Source organism: Enhydra lutris, unplaced genomic scaffold, assembly GCF_002288905.1.
Source record: "Enhydra lutris kenyoni isolate GAN:26980312 unplaced genomic scaffold, ASM228890v2 scaffoldscaffold9, whole genome shotgun sequence".
NCBI classification, from domain to species: Eukaryota; Metazoa; Chordata; class Mammalia; order Carnivora; family Mustelidae; genus Enhydra; species Enhydra lutris.
Window position 1 is genome coordinate 8,958,769 of NW_019154093.1, and position 23,520 is coordinate 8,982,288.

The window sequence follows — 23,520 nt, forward strand, 5'->3', positions numbered from 1 at the left end:
CCAAGACAGGAGGCAAGGTCTCAATACCAACGTCTTGTGGCCAGGCCTATCACTGACCTGGGGTGGGGGCTTTTTTTCTCAAACAGGACATCACAGGAGGAAAAAACAGTAAATTCAAACCCAAATCCAAGTACCAGACTTCTTTCCAGAATTGTCTGTGAGGCAGCAACATTCTTTCTTTCTTTTCTTTCTTTTTTCTTTTTCCCCAGCAACATTATTTCTTAATTCGGTTGCCCCTTCTATCTCCCCCTCTTGCTCCATTTCCTCCTACAAGTCCCCTAGTTATCTGGAGGTACTCCCTAAGATCTAGACCAGCACAGTCCAACAGAACTTCCCGTGATGGCAGAAATGTTCTGTAACTTCACTGCCTGAAACAATAGCCACTAGCCACACTGAAACACTTGAAATGTTCGTAGAGCGAATAAGAAACTGGATTTTTATCTTATTTACCTAAATGAAATGTAAATAGCCATGTGTGGCCACCAGAGAGTCGTGCAAATGGTTGCACTCCTTCTCTTCCACGAGAATCCTCAATTATCACAGTCCACTCCAAACGGAGCTGTCCAGCTTTGCCTGAGCGCAGTCCTGTCACCGTCTACATCTCCACCTGGCGTCCTATTTGATCCGTCCCAGGGAAAGCTGTCATTGGGCTGCTCGACCCTCTCTCCCTGAGCTCTCCCTTGTCACCTGCACCTGCCCTGTCCTCGCCAGCTTGGTGGGGATACAATCCTGCCATCCACTCAACCCTCTCGCTCAACCCTCTCACTGGGCCCCCAGAGCCGATGGCCTCGTTCCTAAGGCTGCCTTCTCCCAGGCCAACCTCTCCTCAACTTGTCACCGCAAGAGTCTCCCATTACAGGATCTTCTCCCTTCTCCCTATCCAGCTTTGTGTCTGGAGGGGGCCAGACTGAACTCTGGTTTCCTGTTTCCCTGCTCCAAAGCTTTCAGCACTGCACTGCTACCTGCAGGTTAAGATACAAACTGGTTGAACTAGCAGATGAGGCCCTTTGCAAATTGGCCCTCCTCCCCAGCTCACAGCTCCACCACTTAGAAACAGCCCCATCAAAACAGCCACAACGGCCAGGTTCAGCGGCCAGGTTCACTGTGTAAGCCACCCTCACACCTGCCTCTAAGGGGAAGCCCCTCTCCCTCACGAGGCCCACTCCCACTGCCATGCTAGTCCCCGGTCTCATTTCTCTGACTTCTTGAGACCTTCTTGTCCATAGAACTTGTGTGGCCCTCTAAGAGAAATTAGAGTGTTTGGGGAAAGAAGTCTTGGGCTTTGGAATAAAACAGCCCTGGCTTTGTCACTGACTCCATTCATTACCTTGTATGAAACCTCAAGCAAATTATTTAATTTGTTTCCCTATTTGCAAAATGCAGATGACAACACCGAACTTTCAGAGAAGCCAAAGGAATAACCAAATGAAATCTAAGTGGGTCAAGAGCCTAGCACAAAGCTTGGTACACAGCAGACGAGCAGGAACAGTTAGTGCTTTTCCCTCTCCCACTTGCCCCCACAACACTCCTAACCCCCCACTGCCCTGATCATAAAGCTTACCATTGATCAAGTACCCTCTAATTGCCATGGATTCTCCTAAGTGCTTCTCTGTTATTTCCAATTATTGGCTTCTTTTTGCAAATAAGGATACTGAGGCCCACAGCAGAAAGCAGACGCACCCAAGGACACAGAACCAAGCCAGTAAATGGCACAAGTGACATTAAAGCCCAGATCTGTCTGCCTCCACAGTCTCCCCTCTGCAAGCACGAGCACAACATCTTCGATGAAACTGTCAACTTGCAGAGTTAAGTTCTCTGTGAGTCTGTCTGGATAACAAAGCAAAAGTACTACTATGGTGTCCACCGGGTGTGTGGGTGTGTGGCTGTCAGTGCTGGGTGGAGGCCATGCCCTACCCTTGCTGAGCATCTACCAGACAGGTCTGGGAGGACCCTTCCTATCTTCTCAGCTACTGGCCTTCGCATTCCTTTTCCAGCATACTAGAAGAACCAGCAAAACCATGGGAGAAAAATACCTCATGATTCAAACTGTCAGCAGTGAGTGAGCTGGTTCAGTGCTTATCAGTGACACTGCACTGTGTACACGGGGGGGGGCCACGCCGTGCACTGTCGCAGCCTACAACGGCAACACGTAGTGGCAAGGGATACACTCAGCTGGGGCGCCTGGGTGGCTCAGTAGGTTAAGCCTCTGCCTTCGGCTCAGGTGGTGGTCTCAGGGTCCTGGGATTGAGCCCTGCTGAGCAGGGAGCCTGCGTCCCCCCCGCCTCTCTGCCTACTTGTGATCTCTCTCCTGTCTAATAAATAAATAAAATCTTAAAAAAAAAAAAAAAAGAGAGAGAGAGAGAGAGACACTCAACTGACAGGAAGATAAACAGATCCAGATCCAACTACCCAGAATCCAAGTCAAGGCTGTGTTAATGATGACAGCGATAGTACCACGACCATGAATGATATTAATAGCGAATACTTAGGGCTTACTACATGCCAGGCATGGCTTTAAATGCTCTCCATTTATTTCATCTTCACAGCTACTCCAGCAGTAAGTGCTATTTATTATCTGCACTTTACAGACCAGAAAGTAAATACAAAGATCTTCAGTAACTTGCCCCAGAACACAGAAATAATACATGGCACAGCCAGGAGTCAAACCCAGGGAATGTGGGTCCAGGGTTTGTGCTTTTAACCAGTAAACTATATTAACTATCAGAAAAACGTGAAGTTCAGAAAACATTTCTGGCAAAAGAAACAATTTCAGTACAACGATATGGCATTATGGTATCCTCAGAAGAAAGGAATAATAAGTAGGATAAACAAGTAGAAAGGAAAAATTTTGTTTCAGAAGCATTAGGGAAGATGAAAGGATGAGGGCTCAAGCATTAGAGTCAAACTGACAGCTGGAGTTCTGTTCTCAACTCTGTCACTGACCGGTGAGTGACCACAGGCATGTTATCTACCCTCTCCGAACCTCAATCTCTCCATCTGAGAAATGGATATCCTCTTACTGTACTTTTATGGCACAGTGTGAGACCCACAGACCCACAGCAAGCACTTAATAAATGGTAACTGCTAATAATAATAGTTCACATACATTTTTATGAACAAATTTTTATTTTAAAGGATTTGTTAGTAATACATATATACTAGTAATATATAGCCAAAGTGTTAAGACTTTGAATGCCATGTAGAGCTTGGATTTTACTCTATGATAAACGGGAGCTAGGGGGCGCCTGGCTGGCTATTGGAAGAGTAGGCGACTCCTGATCTTGGGGTCGTGAATTTGGGCCCCATGTGGGGCATGGAGTCTATTTAAAACAAAAACAAAACAAAACAAAAAAGGTGGGAGGAGCTATGTAAATAGCGCACAATGCAGGAAATCCTGGAGAAAAGCCTGTAACACAGGGCACCTAGCATTACAAACAATGGAAAGAATCAATTTTTCCTATTTCAGCCTAGCCCCCACCCAAACAGTTCTGTTACTTTCTTAAAAGTTGAATAACTATGCTTCTTCATTTTCTCTTCTTTTCTTTTCTTCCTTTAGAGATCTCTAAAAACATATCCTGTGTCCTGCAAACCGACAAGCCCTGGATTCAAGCTCCAATCTGCACCCTGTGCAAATCCAACTTGGGTTGTCAAGGGCTAACCATGACCAGTTCAGCTTTCTTTCTTTCTTTTCTTTTCTTTCTTTCTTTCTTTCTTTCTTTTTTTTAATATTTTACTTATTTATTTGACAGAGAGATAGAGAGCACAAGTAGGCAGAGCCACAGGCAGAGGGAGAGAGAGACCAGGCTGCCCCACTGAGCAGGGAGGTCTTGGGATCGAGACCTGAGCCAAAGGCAGATGCCTAACTGACTGAGCCACCCAGGCGCCCCCCAGTTCAGCTTTCAAGGAGGAAGACTCCAGTGCAACCACTTCACAGCAATAGGTTATAGTGGTGACAGACCACTAGACAGATGACGTAACTTTTTCCCTCCAGGCTTTCCCTTCCCTGGACCTTCTGTGAACTGTCTGGGTCCCGCCATACAGCTAAAAGAGAAGTGGCAAGACCAAACCAGGAAGGGAGGGAAGAGGAGTTCAGAGCATGCTCAGAGAGGAAAGGGGCAGGAGCTGCTCACGTGACTAAGCACTTCATGGGATGAACTGCCTGGGTCGCTATAGCTCAAAGTCACAGACATTTTTTTGAGCACCTACTGATGTGCAAGGCTGAATCTGGCTGGCATTTGGGGGGGGGAGGATGCAAAAATGCTAAGAACAGCAAGTTCAAGCTTGTAAAAATATAGCTGAACGAGCAGTCAACAAAGATGAAAACGCAAAGGGCTTTATTCAAAAACTATAAGCAGTCAAGTTTGAAGAAGAGGAAATGAAGGTGAGCTGGGGCAGATAAGACTAGATAAGATAAGAGGGGGCTAAAGTCAGGCTGTGCAGGACTTGAACAGCCATGTGGACACGAGGAAGTGGCAAAACACTCAAGTTCACATACAAAATAGTAGGGTACGATAAGAGTCTAAGGAGATCCCTATGGAGAAGAAGGCTTAAGGTTAGGAAGGCTTGTAAGGAAGCCACTGGGTTCATTCAGATAAGAGGCTACTTATATGAACTATGGGACTTTAAATTTTTTTTTCAATTTTCAAAAAATTTTTAATTGCAGAAAAAGAATGGATAGAATGTGGTTATTAGGAGAGGAGAGGGAAGAGTCCAGGATGACTGAGGTTTTTAGTGACTATATTAACAGAAAAGAAACTGGAGGGAGGACAGAAGAAAGATGATGAGTGGTTACCTGGAAGAAACCAGCCTAGGATAGGCCCTGAAGAGAGCAGCCAGTTTCTAAGCTCTGGGAAGTGCGCTTTGCAATTCCTGAATGTGTTTCCCAAAAGGAAGCACCTCTAAATAATTCAGAGTTTCTCTCCCTCCCTCTTCCTCTGACCCTATCCTCAAATAAATAAATATTTATAAGTAAATAAATAAAGGGACGCCTGAGTGTCTCAGTTGGTAAAGCACCTAACTTTGGCTCAGGTCATGATCTTGGGTCCCAGGATTGAGCCCCTCATCGGGCTCTCTACGCAACGGGGAGTCTGCTTCTCCCTCTCCCTCTGCCTGCTGCTCCCCTGCTCATGCTCTCTCTGTGTCAAATAAATAAACAAAATCTTTAAATAAATAACTAAATAATTCAGAGGTGAATTTTCAGGAGACAAACATTTACTCTCCTTGTATAGATGGAAGAAAGGAAAGTCAAGAGACACAGCTAATATTATACCAAGGTGAAATAAGGAAAATAAAAATTAAAATATCCAGGCCAGGGAAGGTGAAATAAGGAAAATAAAAATTAAAATATCCACCCAGTGGGTGGCTCAGTGGGTTAAGACTCTGCCTTCGGCTCGGGTCATGATCTCGGGGTCCTGGAATCGAGCCCCGCATCGGGCTCTCTGCTCAGCGGAGAGCCTGCTTCCCCCCCACCCCTCTGTCTGCCTCTCTGCCTACTTGTGATCTTTGTGTGTCAAATAAATAAATAAAATCTTAAAATATATATATATATCCAGGCCACTTAGCCACACACTTTGTTCAACTCCTCATCATTCATCCAGCTTCGGCTAGCCTAAGCATCATCGCTGGTAAAGCCTACAAATTTGTTACAGTATATTTTAAGCAGCAAAGAAAACAGGCAAGTCAGCTAACTTCTATGTTCCAACACTGTCTTCCCTCTAATAAATATTGATGCCTCTCTTCCTGAACCTTCCGTCCCTGAGGAATTTTCTGTGCAGAGCTCTACTTCTAAGTGAATGTTTGTGGGTCACTTCTCTTGCTCTAGACTCCCACTGTAGAATTCCAACAGAAACTGTTTTCTGAGGGAAAGAAAAGTAGGGGTGGGGGTGGGGGGCTCTCCTGTTCTAGAAAGGAACACAAGGTTAAATGGGACAAAGAGGGAAAATAGAGAAGGGAACAACAAAAGGAGGAAGAAAAAGAAGCACAGTTCTCTTTTGTTTAAAGAAACAAGGTGATTCAAACTCTTTTGCTTAGAAGCCAGTGGAGCTTCCCACAAAGACACAGACAGAGAGAGAGGATGGGCGATATTCCCACCTGCAGAAACATCTAAGAGAATTCCTTTTCTCCACGCTAAAAGGATATGTTGGTCACAGAGATTTTACTTACTGAAAGAGAGGGGTTGGGGTGAGGGAACTGACCATCCCAGGGGTTATTTTTCCAACATTCTCTCTGGCTTCTACCCTAGTGATCTAGGTTACCCTTTAGGCTTGCCCTGAGATATAAATAGCATTCATTTCCTTTCTCAGGCCAGACAGACTTTAATGCTTTGTTTCCTGGGTCCAGGGGAAAAAATACTCACAGCACATCTCATTTGCAATCTGAGTTACTACAAAGCTGCCTCACTTTGAATCAACCATGGAAATAAGAAAACCACTTCAAAAGACCAAAATTTGTTTGTTATTACCACTTTGTTAAATCAGCCCAGAAGAGCCCCTATGGGACTTCTGAGTAGTTCTTTCCCTTTTAGCGCATACCTTAGAATCTTCCAGAACACAGCTCTGGGTCTTTGCATGTGCCCAGGATGAAATGCAGGTGAATGTTTTACAGAAGGACAGTGATGAGTGCAGAGGCCTATGCAGGATCCCCCAAGGAGCTTTCTGGATAAAACCACCTTCACTTGCTGGATAGGACTAAGAAGGCATTTGTCCTTATTTCTTTTTAAGAAAAAGCTCCATCGAGAAGAACAAATAAGTGAAGCAAAAAAGTCCCCACCTGTGATGGCTGCTTGTCTGAGGCCAGTGCAGTTTCTTAGCCCAAGAGAATCAGATGAACAGGCTACCACTCCACCTGCAGCCCGCATTGCAGCATCCCATCTGTCAGACCCCTCTGTTAGACCGTCAGCTCCTTGAGGGAGCCCTGTTTCTTCTGAAGTGCCTCCTGAGTAGCATTTTTAAAGCAGCCTTTTGCCTCGGGTTGGTTCCTCAGGCTATCAGGAAGTGGGTCTTTTGATAATATGCATATCGTTAGAATCCAATCCACTACCTGTTTCCCTTGGGGCCCCGGCTATCCAGACCATCCAGAGGAGGCCCAAAGAGGGACTCTCCTCTGAGGCCGGAGCAACTCTGGAAACAAAGACGAGAGATAGAACTAGGGGCTTGGTGCTCTCTCTTACCAATCTTACCATGAGCAACTTAGCAATTAATCGCATAACCCCACTTACTGTAGGTACAAAGATGGGGCCAAGTCATTTTAAACCAAAAATAAAACCAAAACCTTGACAATAATTCCTCACCAGCATGTGACTAGGTTTTGTTTTGTGAATGGAAACGAAAGATTCTGAGATCCCTGCACATTTATCACCCATGGGCGGACAAGCCGCCTTCAGAGCTGTCCGGACTTCTCCTGGAAGACCTCTCTCCACTTAGGGAATGAAGCACTCCAGCAACCTGGCGCTGGCCAAGAACACACGACCCACCCCCTTCCGTGGCCACTGGGCCTGTTCTCAGTTGTAGGCTCTCACCAGCCCCAGCACCACAGCCCAGAATGACATGGGAACTGAAGCAACAGCCCTCTCAAGAGCAGTAGTTCAAGTGAGACGAGATAAACCCAAGAAAGATGCAAACTGTCGGCACCCTCAGGCACCTCAAGTGCGCCTGGTGGCAGCTGCAATGAAGGAAAAGCATAAGCACTAAGGAAGTCCTTTGCTCACCCAATTTCCTCTCATTTTACAAACTTTGTGCAACATGCTATCCCCACGCTCCTTGCCCCAGCCCCTCATAGTTTCCAGGCCTTATAAGAGCAAGTGGAGCGCTGGCCACACTTACACAGCTACTTGACAGGCTCTTCATCTTTCGCAAATGGCTGAGAAAAGGGGCACAAATGGGTACCAGTGGTCATGCCAGAGCTCACACGTAACTGGTGCCGCATGGGCACACCCAGGAGAAAAACATACCAGAGGGCCCTTGCAGAAAATCCAGGAGCTGGACAGAAATCCAGGTCTGCAGGTCCTCCCAAAGCACCAGACTGACGCACACTTCAGCCCTGGGCCTCTCGCTTTCCAAAAGACTACCTCCTGCTCAACAATTGGCCTTTTGTGCTGCACAACATTCCCCAGTAAGGGCTCGGTTTAAAGAATCCAGTCCCTTTCACCTGTACCCTCATCCTGGCCTCCAGTCCCAGGCTAGGCAGGACTCTCTCAGACTCCAGATGTGTGCACACCCCCACCTATTACCCCCATCTATCTTCGGGCGGGCCGAAGACCAAGAGGAGAGCCGGGAAGCCCCAATACACATACCCTTCCTCGCCCAAAGGAAGGCTCCGTCATGGCGAGCGCACCCCCAACACAAGCCAAACACGCAAGGTCAGAATGGAGAAACAGAGGCTCAGAGAGGGGCAGCGACCGGCCCCAGGTCACACAGCGAGTCAGGAACGGAGCTTTACTACAACCCCAGCCTCCGGATCCCTGAGTACCAGACAGCCATCCGCCTGCCCTCAACCACGCGGGCGAATAATAATATCCCCACGGAACTTCAGTCCCAGCGTCCCCGCCTCCGAAGGGCCAGGACCTTGGTCTTTGCCCCGTGCGTCCACCGGCCAAACCGCACACCGTGCGCGCCCGAGGCCCGGGCCCGTCGCCCCTCCCCGCCCCGAGCCCCAGCCCAGCTACCCACAGCCCGCCAAAGACCTGCAGAGTCGCAGTCTCGAGAGCCGGCGGCGGCGGACATTTCCCTGCCTGCTTCTTCAAGCTCTTCATCACGCCGCCCGCACCGCCCCACCCGCTCCGCCCCCAGAGGGGCCCACCCCGCTTGTCACCTCCGCCAATCGAAGGCCGATCTTTTCCATAGCCCCGCCCCTAAACAGAAAAAAAAAGTGCCCGCCCCGTAGCCGCACCTCCTCCAATCCCTACCAGCCGTTTCGAGACGGATACCTGCCTCCGCCAATTCCGGCGAACCGCGGCGCGGTACTTGGAGGCGAGTTCCAACCGAGTGGCTTGGGCGGCTCGGACTCCGGCCGGGTGCACCTGTATCGAGACAGCCACAGGAACTCAGGATCTGGAGTCGCAGGGTCGAAACCTGTGGCGGGAATATGGAGGGAATGCTGAGCCGTGGGCTTGAAGGGCCTGTTCCACCTCTGTATGACTGTATGCCGGTGAGCAAGTCGCTCAGCCTCCCGGGAGGGTCCCTAAGCCCGCTTCCCGGCGCACTCAGTGCGTTTCAGATTCAAATGCAATAATAAATGTGAAAACAAAAGAAACCTTCCAGGCTAGACCCGCGCCACTATGTGCCAATGCCCGCGCTTCCCTTTGTGTTACTCCTTATCCTCACAACTAACTTCAGGAGGTAGGGAACTATTACGCCATGGTAGCTGAGCTCAGAGACCCTTAAGTCTAAGGTCAGGCAGTGGGAATTCAAATAGCAGTCAGTAGTAGGGAGCGGGTAGGGCGCTTTAATGGCCCATAATCTCCCTCAGCGACTTGTAAACTACTCCAAATAAACACACACTCTAAGTGAAAGCAGCGTGCTTGCTCTGGGACATGCCTTCAAGACAAGTCCTCTCAATGACAAGCCTTCTGGTTCCCGCTTAACCAGACTGCCACTCCTTCCTAGAAAGTCTTGAGTGGTTCTGCCTCTCACTCAAACCCAGTTCTGTCTCAGCCCCAAATGCTTTTGGTCTCCTATGCTCTTTTGCCTGGTCTTGTAAAACTGCACAAACCTGACCAAACTGAATTGGATTTGCAAGAGCATCATAACTGAAGAAATTTGGGTTCCAGGCCCCAGTGTGGCACCGCCAGACACAGCTTTTAAATACTTTTCAGCATTTACATACTGTTAGCCCATCCTGGGCCTCATCTGATCCTCACAAAACTCTTGGAGTAGTAGGGAAGGGAGGTTCATATCATCACTGTACAAATGATAAAGTCAAGGCCTAAAGAAATAAAACATACTGTTCACATTCACGACTAGGAAGTAGCGGAGCTGGGATCTGAACTGAAATCTCTGGACCCCGTGGGCATGAGTTAGAACCTGGGGTTGCAAATCTCATCATAGTACTTCAACTGATGAATGAGCTTGGGTAAGTTACTTACCTTCTCTATGTCAGTTTACTCACCTGTAAAAGAGGGTATCTACTCTTTAGCATTGCTCAAAAGAAAGAACAGGAGAACATGGTTGGTGTGCATTGTCTAGATGTCTAGAAAAATATCTGGGACATAGTAGATGTTCATTTCATTAGCTGCTTCTTTTCCCTAGCGGTGGTTTCTTGACCAAAGTAGTTCCACTCCCTGGCCTTTTGTGCTGCACATTATCCACCAAGGACTGGGTGGAGAAAACCTATCTCCTTTCACCTTTCACCTCATACCTCATCATGGACTCCAGTCCCATTACCTGTAAAATGCAAGGCTTGGGCTTGTAGACAGACACCCAAGAGCCTTCAGCAGTGAGAGTCCCCTCTTCTCTGGGCCCCTCCCTGAGGAAGTCCATATGGGACGACTGCTCAGAGAACTTGATTCAATGAAGGTTCCTGCTGGTTGTCCCAAGTGTGGGCCCCAGAAAGCAGAACAGGGAAGACAGCCAATAGACACACACTTAAGCCTTAAAGAGGGAAGTCATCCTCGACTCCTCTCTTTCCATCTTCATGCCAGCCTCAATTTCTGTTCTTGCATTCAACATATATCCATGAAGGATCTACCAGGTGCCAAGCACTGTTCCAAACACTGGGGGTAAAGTTGTGAACACAACTCAAACTCACCCCCTCCCCCGGGGGAACCTTCATCCCCTTCAGTTTGAACTCTCCAGTGCACACTTTGCTCCCTGTCCCCATTACCAGGCCCTAGCCTAAGCCTCAGTTTTGTTCGTTTGGTTTTTTTTCTTTTAAGATTTATTTATGGGGGGGGGAGGAGGGAAAGAGGGAGAGAGAATCTGAAGCAGTCTCCCTGCTGAGCGTGGAGCCCAACATGGGGCTTGATCCCCCAACCCCGAGATCATGACCAGAGTTGAAACGAACATCCAGGCACTCAACCGACTGAGCTATCAGGCGCCCCTCCCAGCCTAAGTTTTTTACTCCTGAACCCCTGCAGTACACTTCCGTTGACCTTCCTGCTCTCCCCTTCAGCACCAGTTTTCCAGCAAATGGGCACATTTTCCTATATGCAAATCCTACCTTGCCATTCCTTTGTTTAAAACTCCTACAGCTCCCCACAAGCTGTAGGGCAAAGTCCAAGGTCTTTGCTGGTTGGTTAAAACCCTTCCCTGAGCTGTCTGTGCTGGCCTCTCCTGGCTCAGCTTCCTCCATACCCTCCTACCCCACATTTGATACCACCCAACAACCTTCTCTTCCCTCAGACAGCCCTTTCCCCCTTGTTGCCTGCCTGGAAAAACCTCATTCATCTTTCCGCTCTCAGCTTACACATCACCTCCCCCCACAAAGTTTTTCTTCATGGAACTGTTCATATGGGATAGGGTGGCGTGAGCTTAGGAAGCACTCGTAAAAGATTCTGCATCAAAACACAAGAGCTCGGGGCACCTGGGTGGCTCAGTACGTTAAGTGTCTGACTTGGGTCATGATCTCAGGGTCATGGGATCGGGCCCCACATGGAGCCCTGCATCAGGCTTTGTGCTCAGCGGGGAGTTGGCTGCCCCTTGTCCCTCTACCTCTGCTCCTCCTTTCCCCCTGCTCGTGCTCTCTTTCTGTCTCTCTCAAATAAATAAAATCTTGAAAACAAACAAACAAACAAACAAGCAAACAAAACCCATAAAGAGCTCAAGCTCTGGAGAACACTTTCTAGTCTTGTCTAATCCTGACTCCATGGTTTACCAGCTGTGACCTAAGACACCCTCTCTGAGCCTCAGGTGCCCAATCTGTAAAATGGAGGCATTGCTAACACCTACCTTGTAAGGCGGCAGTAAGGAAAATTGTGTAATGCATGAAAAGGTCCTAGAGCAGGGTCGAACACATGCATCAACAGTGAATGTTGGCTAAGTTATGGACCCTCTCATACAGAAGGATGAAATGGTTTCTGAGCTCCTACTGTGTACTGGGCACTCTCACGTGTGTTATGCTATTTAATTCTCACACTCCATGAGGGAGATATTCTTGACATACACAAGTCTACAAGTCAAGTTTCAGACAGGTAAGGTGGTTTGCCCCAAGTTACACACAGCTAGGGACTGGCAAAGATAGGTTTCAAAGGCAAGGGGCTGTGTAGCTTCAAGGTCCGTGCTCTTTGCTATTAACTATTATTACCCCTCCTACAGGCTCCATAGGACAATGGATAGCGGACTAGACTTCTATTACCCCTCCTACATCTACTACTGATAATCGTAAAATGAGTTAGCCATATTAGTTGAAGCTTTGGAGACAAATTTCCGCTAGTAGGGTAAACTTTAAACCCCTTAACCAGGGGGGCGCCTGGGTGGCTCAGTGGATTGAGGCCTCTGCCTTAGGGGTTGGGTCATGGTCCCAGGGTTCTGGGATTGAGCCCCACATTGGGCTCTCTGCTCAGCGGGGAGCCTGCTTCCTCCTCTCTCTGTCCCTGCCTCTCTGCCTACTTGTGGTCTCTGTCTGTCAAATAAGTAAATAAAATATTTAAAAAAAAAAAAAAAAACCCTTAACCAGGCATTCAAGGCTCTGTAATTTTGTTTCTACTTCCTTTTCCCATATATGCCAGGTTGCACCCAAAGCCAGTCTCCTGGGGCACCTGCGTGGCTCAGTGCATTGAGCCTCTGCCTTCTGCTCAGGTCATGATCTCAAGGTCCTGGGATCGAGCCCCGCATTGGGCTCTCTGCTCAGCAGGGAGCCTGCTTTCCGCCCCCCACCCCGGCCCTTGCCCGCCTCTCTGCCTACTTGTGATCTCTCTCTCTGTCAAATAAATAAATAAAATGTTAAAAAAAAAAAAAAAAAAAAGCCAGTCTCCTTCCTGGCGCACCATGTAGCTAAGTTGGAACCTCCTGGACGGTCAGTGTCTGTGGTGAGACCATGACGGAAGGAAGGCGTCCCCCACCCCATTCCCACAGAGACAAGGTGTTGGCTGGAAAGGAAACAAGTAACAGTATTGGGTAACACCTAAGGCCAGCACCTGGTGGCTGGGATTTGCATGTTCTGTGGCTAATCCTCTGTTCTGCACAAACTCTCCTTTCCCTGCCTGGCTGAAATCCTGCTCTAAACAAATTTTTCCCCAGAAGCCACTAACCTCTCACTGCTAAGCCAAAACTAGACTCAGCTGCAGTGGGAGAGAGAGCAGGGTTCAAGGGCAGGAGAGCCCACATACCCGACCTCTCTTGGTTCCAGCTGTGGTTGCCAGAGAGAGGGAAGATGGGTCTCTAGAAGCTTCTGACCTGCCAACTTGTAAGAGATTCTGCATCAGAATCACAGACTGCCCTGTGCAGCCCTACCCAGAGCCAGGAGGACAAAGAGGACTGTGCTGGATGTAAATCTCGGGTCTGGAAATGGGAAACCAGAAATGCAAACACTTTTGGTTTGTGGCCTGAGGGCACTCTGGCCTCCTGCCAGCAGCTTTGAGAAGGCACAGAAACTGGGGAGTATGGGGCCAAAGGGTGGAAAGTCAACTGGCAGCAGGTAGGTCAGTGCCCAGCCAACGCCCCCACCCCACCCCAGAGAACCTGGGGTCTCACCTACCTGGACAGACCCTGGCAACTTCTTGGAGGAACATCCTGGTGTGTGAACCGAAGGGCAGCAGGAATATGAGGCTGAGCTCCGCCGTGTCCAGCTGGACGGTCACATCTGAGCCTACACAGAGGAGGTGGGAATTGAGCCCTTGGCCTCCAGGAACCAAGGGCTAAGGCTGGAGGCCCCAGAATGGAAGAGAATCAGTCCCCCAAGATCCCAAATCTTCTTCGGCCTGTAAGCAGTTCACCCATACGAAGTTACTTAATTTCTCTGGGCTTCCATTACCTCGTCCATAAACTAGGGATGAAAACAGTAATAACCTCACAGAGCTGTGAGGAAAGCAGCCTATGATGCCTGTGAAGCTCCTAGCACAGTGCCTGGCACAAGAAAACCAGGGATTAGATGTTCATTCCTGTTGTTCTTACCACCGCCCCCACTACTGCAGTCTAGCCAAGGAGATGAGCATTAAACAGATTCACCAGCGATAATTAAATCACCGTGAGTGCCACAGACCGGCGAAGATGAGAAAAAGGAATGGGTATGCGTGAGGCTCAGACAATTTCAGGGGGCTCAACACAAGCTTCCTGGAAAAAGCCCAGTGTGGACTGAAGCCCCGAAGGATGAGTTGGCTAAGTGAAAGGAGGTGTGGGGTCTTTCAGGAAGAGGGAACAGCATGGGCAGGGGCTCGGCTGGGGGCGGGGGTGTCATGTTCGTAGTGATGGAAGCCATCCAGAGGATTCCAAGCACAGCAAGGAGGAGGAAAATGGTGGAAGCCAGGCCAGAGAGGTGGGCGGGCCTGATCCTGCAGGGTCCTGCTTGCCACAAGAAGGACATCACCATGCTCTTACTTCACACCATTCTTCTCTCTGCAGCTCCTCTACCCCCTGTCCCAGCTGGGACTCACGCTGAAAGGACCACTCACCAAGAATGTAGAGTTCGCCATCTGGGGACACTGTGGGGAGGGAAAGGCAAAGGCCCTTAGCCACTGAGCACCCTAACCCCTGCAAGGGCAGACATGACCCAGGGACCCAGAGAAGAGGGACTCATACCGCCCAGCCCCTGTGGCACCTTCTTCCAGCGTAAAATCCCGTGAGACTGGCACTATCTGGTCCAAAGAGACATCGTCCCCCGTAATGGCCATCCTCCGGTGCGTATACAGGAAGAGACTAAGGGCAGGAAGCAGCAGTGAAGATGGGGCTCCCTAGCTGTCCCTTAAGCCTCGCGTGCTCACATTCCCTCCTTGGTCCCTAGGGTCGTGCTGGTGGTGCCCAGCGATGCATAGTCCTCATGCCCTCTCTGTCCATGGTGCCCATCAGAGACCGCCATTCTATGGATAGGTCCTCAAAGCTGAATATGTCTCATCTGGGGGACATCCCTGCTTTGTGAGTAAAACACATGCGTGATCTAGCCATTGCCTGTGACAGCAACAGTACAACTTTAGCCGCCCCCTTCCCTCTCTGACCACAGTTTTGCTATCTGCAAAGTGAGGGTGGCAGATTAGAAAATGTCTCATGCCTCTCCCTCCTGGCTCTGAGACCTTTGATAAGAAGTCTTCATTCTCTGCTTCTGTGTAATATGTAGGCATTAGTAGCAACGTTTACTGGGTACTTTCTGTGTCCTTCACAGGGTCTGAAACATGTTACGTGTTACTAACCCACTCTAACCTTTAATCTGGACAAACTGAGGGACAGAGTTTGCTTGCTCCAGATCATATGGCTCAGGGGCGTGGGTGGCTCATTCGATTAGGGGTCCGACTCTTGATGTTGTGACCCTGAGCCACACTCAGGTCACACTCTCAGAGACAGAACCCTGAGTGGGGCTCCATGTTGTGGAGCCTGCTTGAGATGCTCTCTTGCCCTCTCCCTCTGCCCCTCTCCTATCCCACTGGCTCGCATGCTCTCTCCCTAAAACAAAAAGAAAAAAAAGTCACATGGCTCAGAAGTAATAAAACCTGGATTTGAATCCAGGCAAAAAGACCATGCAGCTCAAGATCTGGGCAAGTACACGAAATCATCTGTGCGTGAGGCGTTCCTTCATCAGACTGTTGAGGATTTTATAAGCTAATACACATGAAGGGCTTAGAATATAATGTTCAAACAATGTTAACTATCATTAGTATAATTAATCTCGAAGACATAAGACTGGGCCCCAGAGGGATGGCTGAAGTCCAGCTGGAGGGTATGGTGAAGGATAACCCTGAGGCCTGACAGGCAAGGACCAAACCCCTCACTTACGCATGTTCCTGGCCACCTTGTTTCAGGCGGTGACGCACGAGTCCCAGGAGGCGGCTCTGTCTGCTGTCTCCCTCACACAGCACACCTTGTAGTGCCTGCTGCGTAAGGTCAAGGGAAACCAAAACGAAACCCGAGGCCAGGCCTCTGCCAGCCCAGCCCAGCCCAGCCCACCTTCCCTGCCTTTCCATTGCTCACCCAGATTCGCTGTGTGACCTTGGGCAAGTCACTTCACTTCTCTGATTCTTCCTCATCTGTGACATGGGGACTGATAACCCCCAATTAACAGTAGGTTGGGAGGATAACAGAGTATTTAAAGCACGGGGCAGAGTCCAGGACTGAGCAAGTACTTAGTAAATACCGGTTTCCTTCTCCCCGATGGCAGAGAGAGGGAGGAGAACAGACAGATACATAGACAGGTCCGTTCCACTGCCCAGGGTCAGGGTGGGTGCCAGGCCTGGGAGCTCCATGCTGGGAAGGATATGATGATGCAGTATTCCCCCTCAGCCAGGGTCTCCTGGATCGCCACAGACTGGTCCATGCTGGGCCCTGCTGGGCAGACACACCCTGGAGAGCAGCAGATAGGAGCCCCCTTCGGTCAACATGTTACCCAGGAGGTGATGGAGTTGCCTCAGAAGGCTGGGGGGCAGGGAAGAGGGGTCCTTGTAAAGGGAGAGGGTAGAGGAGGCCTGACCATCCTCTTCCTCCTCCTTAGATGGGCCTTTTAGTTTCCAGGGGGAGGGGCCATCCCTTTGGCCCTGGAGGGATGTACAATTTGTTGTACCACCCTTTGTCTGGAAGGGCATTCAGTTGTTTCTGAGTGGGGTCCTGTCAACTAGTTGGAAGGTGGGTGCCTTGTCCCCTTATTGGAGAGGGAGACACAGTCCCACTGCTCCTGGGATAGGGCTCTGTCTCCCTTTGTGGGGAGCAGTAGTAGTCCTCTCTGGGAGGCACCTCTCTGGGCGGTGTCCATGGTGTGTCTGCATGGGTTTGGGGGGAAATGTCCTATTCCCAGGAAGAGAGGTGTCTCATCCTGGACAAGGACCCCAGTCCTGTTCCTCTTTCCTTGGAGACAGAAAAAAACATCCCATTGCTCCTTGGTCCTCCCACCGGCCCAGTAGGCCTCATTGCATCAGCCACAGGCCAGGGGGGTGTCCAGTAGTGACAGCCACAGGACAAGGGTCTCAGCCCTCAGTTTGCCCACTCCCTCCTACCCAGCTCTGCCCTGGCTTCCCCGCTCCGCACCTGCTCCCAGCCCCCTGCCATTGTCACCTACCTTCTGGGCTGTCACCGCTGGGTACGTGGGACACTGCGGCCCTGGCTGGCGAGGGACTACGTTTCCCAGTAGCATTTGCGCCACAAGATGGTCAGCCAGCCTGCAAGTCCCAGCATGCCCGCACCAATCACAGGGGTGCTGGTGGGGGGAGGGCTCCCCCCCCACACCTCCACTCCCCACCCCCATTAACTCCTTAGGTCCTGGGCTATGCTGGGTTCCCGGTTCCGGAAGGTTTTCTTAAGGACTGCTCTAACCTCTACCCCGGACCTCTAAGTCTTGGGGCCAGAGCTCCCCGCCCAGGGCCGGGAAGGAAGACAGCCACGTCTGCCTTAAGGGAAAAAAAGAATGCATTTTCACTTTCTCCTCTATCCCGTCCTCAACTCCTCTCATCGCCGCTGGCCAGCTCTGGCCTCGACTGGAACGGTTTCTCCCCACAGAACTACCTTGTCCTAGCTTGAAGAACAGCACTGTCGAAGAACCATCGCCTCAGTTTCCCAGGTGGAGAAACTGAAGATCAGAGAGGTTAAACAGCGTGACCAAGGCCCTGCAGCTAGCAAGTGGCAAAACTGGGCTCAGCTAAAGTCTCGCTCCAGCTTCCATGCATTGACGCTGCCACACACCGCCACCTTTCCTCCCTTCTCCCTGTGTGCGTGACGTTTGTGCGTGACGTGTGCGTGACGTGTGCGTGACGGGAGCGCCTGGTCCTGCCTGCCTCATGGGACTGCTGGAAGACAATGGATGTGAGTGCGCTTTGTAAAGGGGTTACCCTGTTCCTGGGCACTGCCAGGAAGAGACCCAAGGACCCAATCCTCCTCCTCCTCCTTCTCCCTCTCCCCGACCTCTGGGAGGAGAGAGGACTTGGAAGGGAGTCCCTCAGCTCTCAAGACAGCCTATTACTCTCCAGCCTCCTCCCCAGATTTATGCACTTTCTCCTTTTGGGCCTTGATTTCTGCATCTAGGATAAGGAGTTTCCCCCAGATGGAAAAAAGGGGCCAGCTCCGATATGGGAGTCCAGGACGAGTCTCTCACCCTGTTGGCTATGTCACTGTAAGTTGAAAGCTTCCTAAGGAGAGGGCTATGTCTTTTCCATATCACACAGTGTGGTTTCTGGCACAGTTGGCCCACAGACTGTGTTTACTGAGTCAGGGAATTAATGAATTGTCCTAATGAATACATCTTCTCTTAAGCTTTGACCCAAACGAAGGGGTCAGTCCTGGGGAAGGAGTGGCCACTGTGACCTCAAACCAGTGCCCCCTTCTCTTTCACTAAGCTGGGAGTTGCTGCTCTAATGGCCAGTCCAACTCTACATAAGGAAACAGCTTCCAGAAACAGATGGCTCCTTCTTCCTAATCTCCTTTTGCCAGAAATCCACAACTCAAATGGACCTCAGGTTTATTTGAATTTGATTTCAAAGTTACGTGGGGGATGAGGAGAAAGTGAATTGATTCAGACCCTTAGGGATAAAGGGGGTGGGGTCACCAGGAAAGTAGGGGAACCCCAATTCCTCCCCACTCTTAATGACAAAAGCTAGGGAGGAAGGTCTGGGAGAAGTGGATGGGGCCAGACTTTGGTGTCCTCCCATTTGATGGGGGTCAGGAGAGAGGTTCTGTTTTTCCAGATGAACCCCAGCCTCTCCCTGGGACTGGCGCTGAGGCCCTGCCCCCTTGGAGTGCACCAAGTTCAGGCCCAGGCCTTGGGAGGGAGAAGTGAGGATCCTGGAACCCAGGCTGTGGACTCCATCAATCCTTTTCACTAAAGATATAGCTGCAGTTATCCAAGCTGGGGTGGGACTGGGGGCTTGCAGGGACTATGGGGTCTTTTTAGCTGCTGCTCCCGGGTTCTGCTGGGTCCAGCTAGAGGAGTGGGAAGGGAGCAAGGCAGAGTAGAGGAGCAGCAGCATGGACCCAGCCATGGCCCAGCATAGGGGGCTCCTAGTGAAGATTCCCATCCAGTTGGAGGCAGTTGCCTGGGGCTGAGGCTTGGCAGCACCCCTCCTAGCAGGGCTGAGCCACAGCCCTGGGACCCCCCAGGGGTCCCTGCCATGCAGCTTGGCTGCAGCCCACAGTATGGCTTGAGCTGGACCAGTTCAGCTGCAAGAAGAGATGAGACCATTTATACTCCACTTGCCCCTGGCCCCCACTCACCGAGGCAGAAAGTGCTAAGTGGGTCATGCGCTGAGCAGAACCTCCCTGGTCCCCGAGCTCCCGCCCCACAAGGTCAACCAGCCAGGCCCCAGAGAACATACAGGGTGAGCAGAAACAAGGAAGCCTGTCATGGAGACTTGGAAAATCCCAGCTGCTGCTTTGGATTTAGTATAACTCAGAGCTGAGAGGGACAAGCATGCTGGACCCCAGGCAGCCTAGCCCCCAGCAGGTCTAGCTCCAGCCAGATTCTTCAGCTGCTGACCTCCTCTGTGCAAGCAGGAGGAGAAAGGGCACAGTTCTGAGGGAGGACAGCCCCGCAATCTTTGGAGTACTCCCAGTGCTCACCGCACAACCATCCAAGCCCTCAGGGCCCAGGGTCACAGCTTTCTGCCCTTCGAAGAAGTCCCTCCCTTGCAGGAGAAGGTGGCACATGTTTTCCCCTGCAAGAGAAGGTGAAGGCAGGCTGAGGGCGTGGGAACTCCATTCGGGCTGAACAGGGCATGAATGCTGCACAGAAGCAAGGAGACTCATGTGTCTGTCCGTTGGTCTGAGCCCCGACTCTTTTCCTGGCCTCTGCCTCCCAGAGCAGGCAGGTGTGAAGGGGGCTCCCTTCCCTAGTGGGAAGCAGCTTGTCTCTGGAATGGTCAAGTGGCCTAGGCCTGGAAGCCCAGCAGGGCTGTCTAGGGAAGTGTTGAGATACCTCCCCTGCAGGGGGGTATGGTGGTAACTGCTCTTCGAAGTCCCAGCCCCCACCCCAGAAATGGCTTACATTTGGGAGGGGGGCAGTCACAACCGGCAGCTCCCCACTGTGCTGCCAGCTTGGACCAGCTTCCACGGAGCTTGTGGAAAGGGGAGTGCTGGTGGGGAGAGGGGGAAGGAGGGGCTGGGCGGGGGAAGCTGGAGGGGGTGGAGCCCCAAAGGTACAAAGCTCAAACTTGGGGAGTGGTGAGGAGAGTAGATTCCAAAGGTAAGGAAGGGTCAGCCTGGCTAGGCTTAGAGGTTAGGGTGTTGCTGGAGGCTGAGGGTTGGTGAAAACTGAGCTCAGACTCAAGGGCTTTTCAAAGAGTGGGGTTCATAGTTGGGGGCTCATAGGTGGGCAAGGCTCAGAGCTCAAGGGGCCAATGAGAGAAGTCAGAGCAGGGGCAATGGCTCTGGCCCCAGGCTGGTGGGGCTGCTCTGCTGAGGCTCGCTCAGAAAGTACCACGCCCTGTGGGCTGCCACTGCGGGCCCCACACAGAGCAAGGGCCTGGGCTGGCAGCCTGCTGTTCGCCCAGCAGGCAAGGGCTAGGACTGGTTTCATTTCCCCCATAACTGAGGTTGCACTGGGCTGCCTATGTAGTGGGCAACACTGAGTCGAATCAGCTGGAAGAAGAGAGTGTGGGGATTCTGGGAGGAATAGGGACGGATAGTCCTGGACCAAGCTCAACCCCCTGCCCCAACCCCAGTGCTGGACCAAGCTCAACCCCCTGCCCCAACCCCAGCAACCCACTCCTCTTCTTCCTGTCAGCATCTCTCTCCCAGCGCCTTACCACTGCATGCAGGGTCAGCAGCAGCGCAGCCCCGCCCCTCACCTCCCAGCAGCGATGCTCCCCGATGCTCACCACTGCTCTGTTCTGTTGAACTTTGCCTCCTCGTAGCCCATCTCTCCAAAGCTGTGCATATCTGCGGATAGGCTTGAACCCTGTGGCTCCATTCCCATGGGGTGAAGGCATCAGGAGGCTGTCTCCGCCTGGACAGGAGCAGGGGTCAGCTGGCTTCACCCCAGGTTCTGGGCTACCAGTTAAGACCTGCAGGAGAGGAGGAGAAGGAGAGGGGGGACCCCTGCAGGGGGCAACCAGTTCAAGGGTCACAAGTCAAGGAAAGGTCAAGTGAAAGAAGTCATGAGGTTGGGGAAAAGGAGGGGCAGTCCCAGGTCCAGCAACAGTCATGAGTTAGGGTTGGTCACAGAGTCCAGGAAGGGCTGGGTTCTCTGGGCTGAGGACAGCTACTTCTGAGCAAAGCAGCCGAATGGCTACTGCTGGCCACAGGCATCTTCTGTCGAGGTGCTGTTGGAGCCAGAAAGCGAAGGACCCAGCTGAGGGCTACACACACGAGGGGCAGAAGCACTGCTTGGGATCCAAGGTGCTGACGTGAGGCTTGGCCAGAGGGGCCACGTCACTCTCTACTCTCACCCCTTCTAATTTTATTTTTCTTTTGTAAGAAATCTCTACTCCTAACATGGGGTTCGAACTCATGACCCTGAGATCAAGAGTCACATGCTCTAGGTACTAAGCCAGCCAGGTGCCCCTACTTTCACCTCTTCTTATCACCAGGCACCTCAGTCTCTCTGCTGCTCCCCTCCCCTCCAGCACCACAAGCAAGAGGCAGCTCTCACATCAACACCTGTCCAAGGGGAACTGTTTCCAAAAGTGAATAGGTCAAGAGAAAGGCCCAGAGGCTCTCCGGACATCTGTGTCTATGTGAAAGGAAGGGCTTCCCACATAAGGCTCTTTTTCTCCTCCCTGGTTTGGGTAGATGAGGCTGGAGGGACAGCTCGAGTGTGAGGGGGCCAGGCACTCAGCAGAATCAGAAAACCTGGCTGGTTAGCTCAGCTGCCTTACTTTTGGCTCTTGCCCATCTACTTTAGATTGCGCACCTCTCCATGCATAGAGAGAACATTCCCAATGTTCCCCGTGCCACGCCACTCCCCTAGCCATCGACCTACTTGCACACCTGAGGCTACGTGTGCATGCTGCAGCCGCTGGAATCACTTGTCAGCTCTGGGACTTCCTTCCCACATTGCCGCCACTGGGGCCATGGGGGCCACAGTAGGATGTCCAGACTGTAGCCAGAGGGAGAAATGAAAGCCAGTTGGCAGCACCGGCAGACTGAAGGACCCCCCCATCCCAAAGTCCCACTGGGACATGCCTATTTGTGTAGATCAGAAGCCTGGTGAGTAGAGAGGACTCTCAGGAGCAACAGAAGGGTGGGGAGGCCATGTTCGTCCAGAACCCACCGGGAATGGGAGAATTTGAGCTGGCTGGTGGTAGAAAGGGTGGTGTGTGGGGAGAGACCACAGGTCCATTCCTACCATGAGAACTCTGGAGTGAGGCTGCTGGCAGGATCCGAACAATGAGGGGTATCCATCGTCCCAAGGATAACGTAATGCAGAGGGAGGGGAAACATTGCGGAATCCTGCTCACTTCCCCAGCACATTGGTTACGTTTATGGTACTCTTCCTTGTGAAGCCCGCCAGCTCAAGTTGACCCCCAGGAAGGGATCAGAAGGAAAGTGGAGGAATGGGATGGCCAGTTGGGTCTGGACACAGATGAATGGGCTTTCCTCTCAGGGGTGGAACCGAGAAGACTCCTGTTTCTGGGAGTTTCATCCCAGGATCAGCCTCTGGGTTCAGCTTCCTGCCAGCCTTCCTTCTCTGATGAGCAGACTTTCTTCTTGAAGAGGTAGCAGAGTCACCTGTTCTCAGCAGGAAGCACCCTGGTCTCCACCAGGTCAGACTCCACGTCTAAGGGAGAGAGTCCTATAAGACTCAGGAACCAAGAATGGATTTCTGGGCATTCGTGAACCTTAAAAATGGAGTGCATAGTACCTATGCACATGTATTTTCCTGGGGAGAAAATCCACAAAATTTTTATCTTTGTATTTCCTTTTTTTTTTTTTTTTTTTTGAAGATTTTGTCAGAGAGAGACCACACAGAAGCAGGGAGAGGAGCAGGCAGAAGAAGCAGACTCCTTGCTGATCAGAGAGCCTGATTAGGGGCTTAATCCCAGGACCCTGAGATCATGACCCAAGCCAAAGGCAGACACCCAATGGAGCCACCCAGGTGTCCCCATCTTTGTATTTTCTAGAGAGATCTAGGATCCCCGGAAGATGAAGGATTACTGCTGTAAGCCAGGGAAGAACCATCCCGCTCCTGCCCGAGCCAGTCAGGGCGCTGAGCAGGAACCCTGTTCTTGCTATGGCAGAGCCCCTGAAGTCCAGATTTCAGAGTCCCCTCTGTGAGAACCGGTTCTGCCAGTCTGCCCGTGCCTCTGCTGATAGCTCCGTGCCCCTCGGGCCTCGTGCAGTTGGCCAGGGGGCTTTCTCCCTGCCCAGGTTGTCACTGGGCCTCCATACCCCATCTCACCTCCACCTAATCCTCAAGGTTTGTAAATCGAGCCGGGACGCGGAAGGCACTAAAAAATATTTGGATGAACGTAACAAAGAAGAAAAGGATCCATAGCTGCAACAGGGAAGGACCCCCGGGTTCCTC

At 51.2% G+C, this 23,520-nt stretch overlaps 1 protein-coding gene across 3 annotated transcripts in view; it reads right to left on the reverse strand.

Moving 5' to 3' along the window:
• LOC111143240 (inositol polyphosphate-5-phosphatase B) overlaps positions 1-15,908 on the reverse strand; it is a 46,225-nt gene extending 30,317 nt beyond the window's left edge. The window contains exons 1-5 of one of the 3 annotated variants that reach the window (XM_022496844.1): positions 15,855-15,908; positions 14,689-14,786; positions 14,543-14,572; positions 13,630-13,740; positions 8,924-9,016 (exon numbers count right to left, since the gene is read on the reverse strand). In XM_022496844.1, the coding sequence (XP_022352552.1) occupies positions 8,924-9,016; positions 13,630-13,740; positions 14,543-14,572; positions 14,689-14,761 (307 nt within the window). In that variant the 5' untranslated portion in view covers positions 14,762-14,786; positions 15,855-15,908. Of the gene's footprint in view, positions 1-8,680; positions 8,727-8,923; positions 9,069-13,629; positions 13,741-14,542; positions 14,573-14,688; positions 14,787-15,854 lie in introns of those variants that run through there. The other 2 variants (XM_022496845.1, XM_022496846.1) reach the window with 2 other exon arrangements.
• Between the last annotated feature and the right edge of the window lie 7,612 nt (positions 15,909-23,520).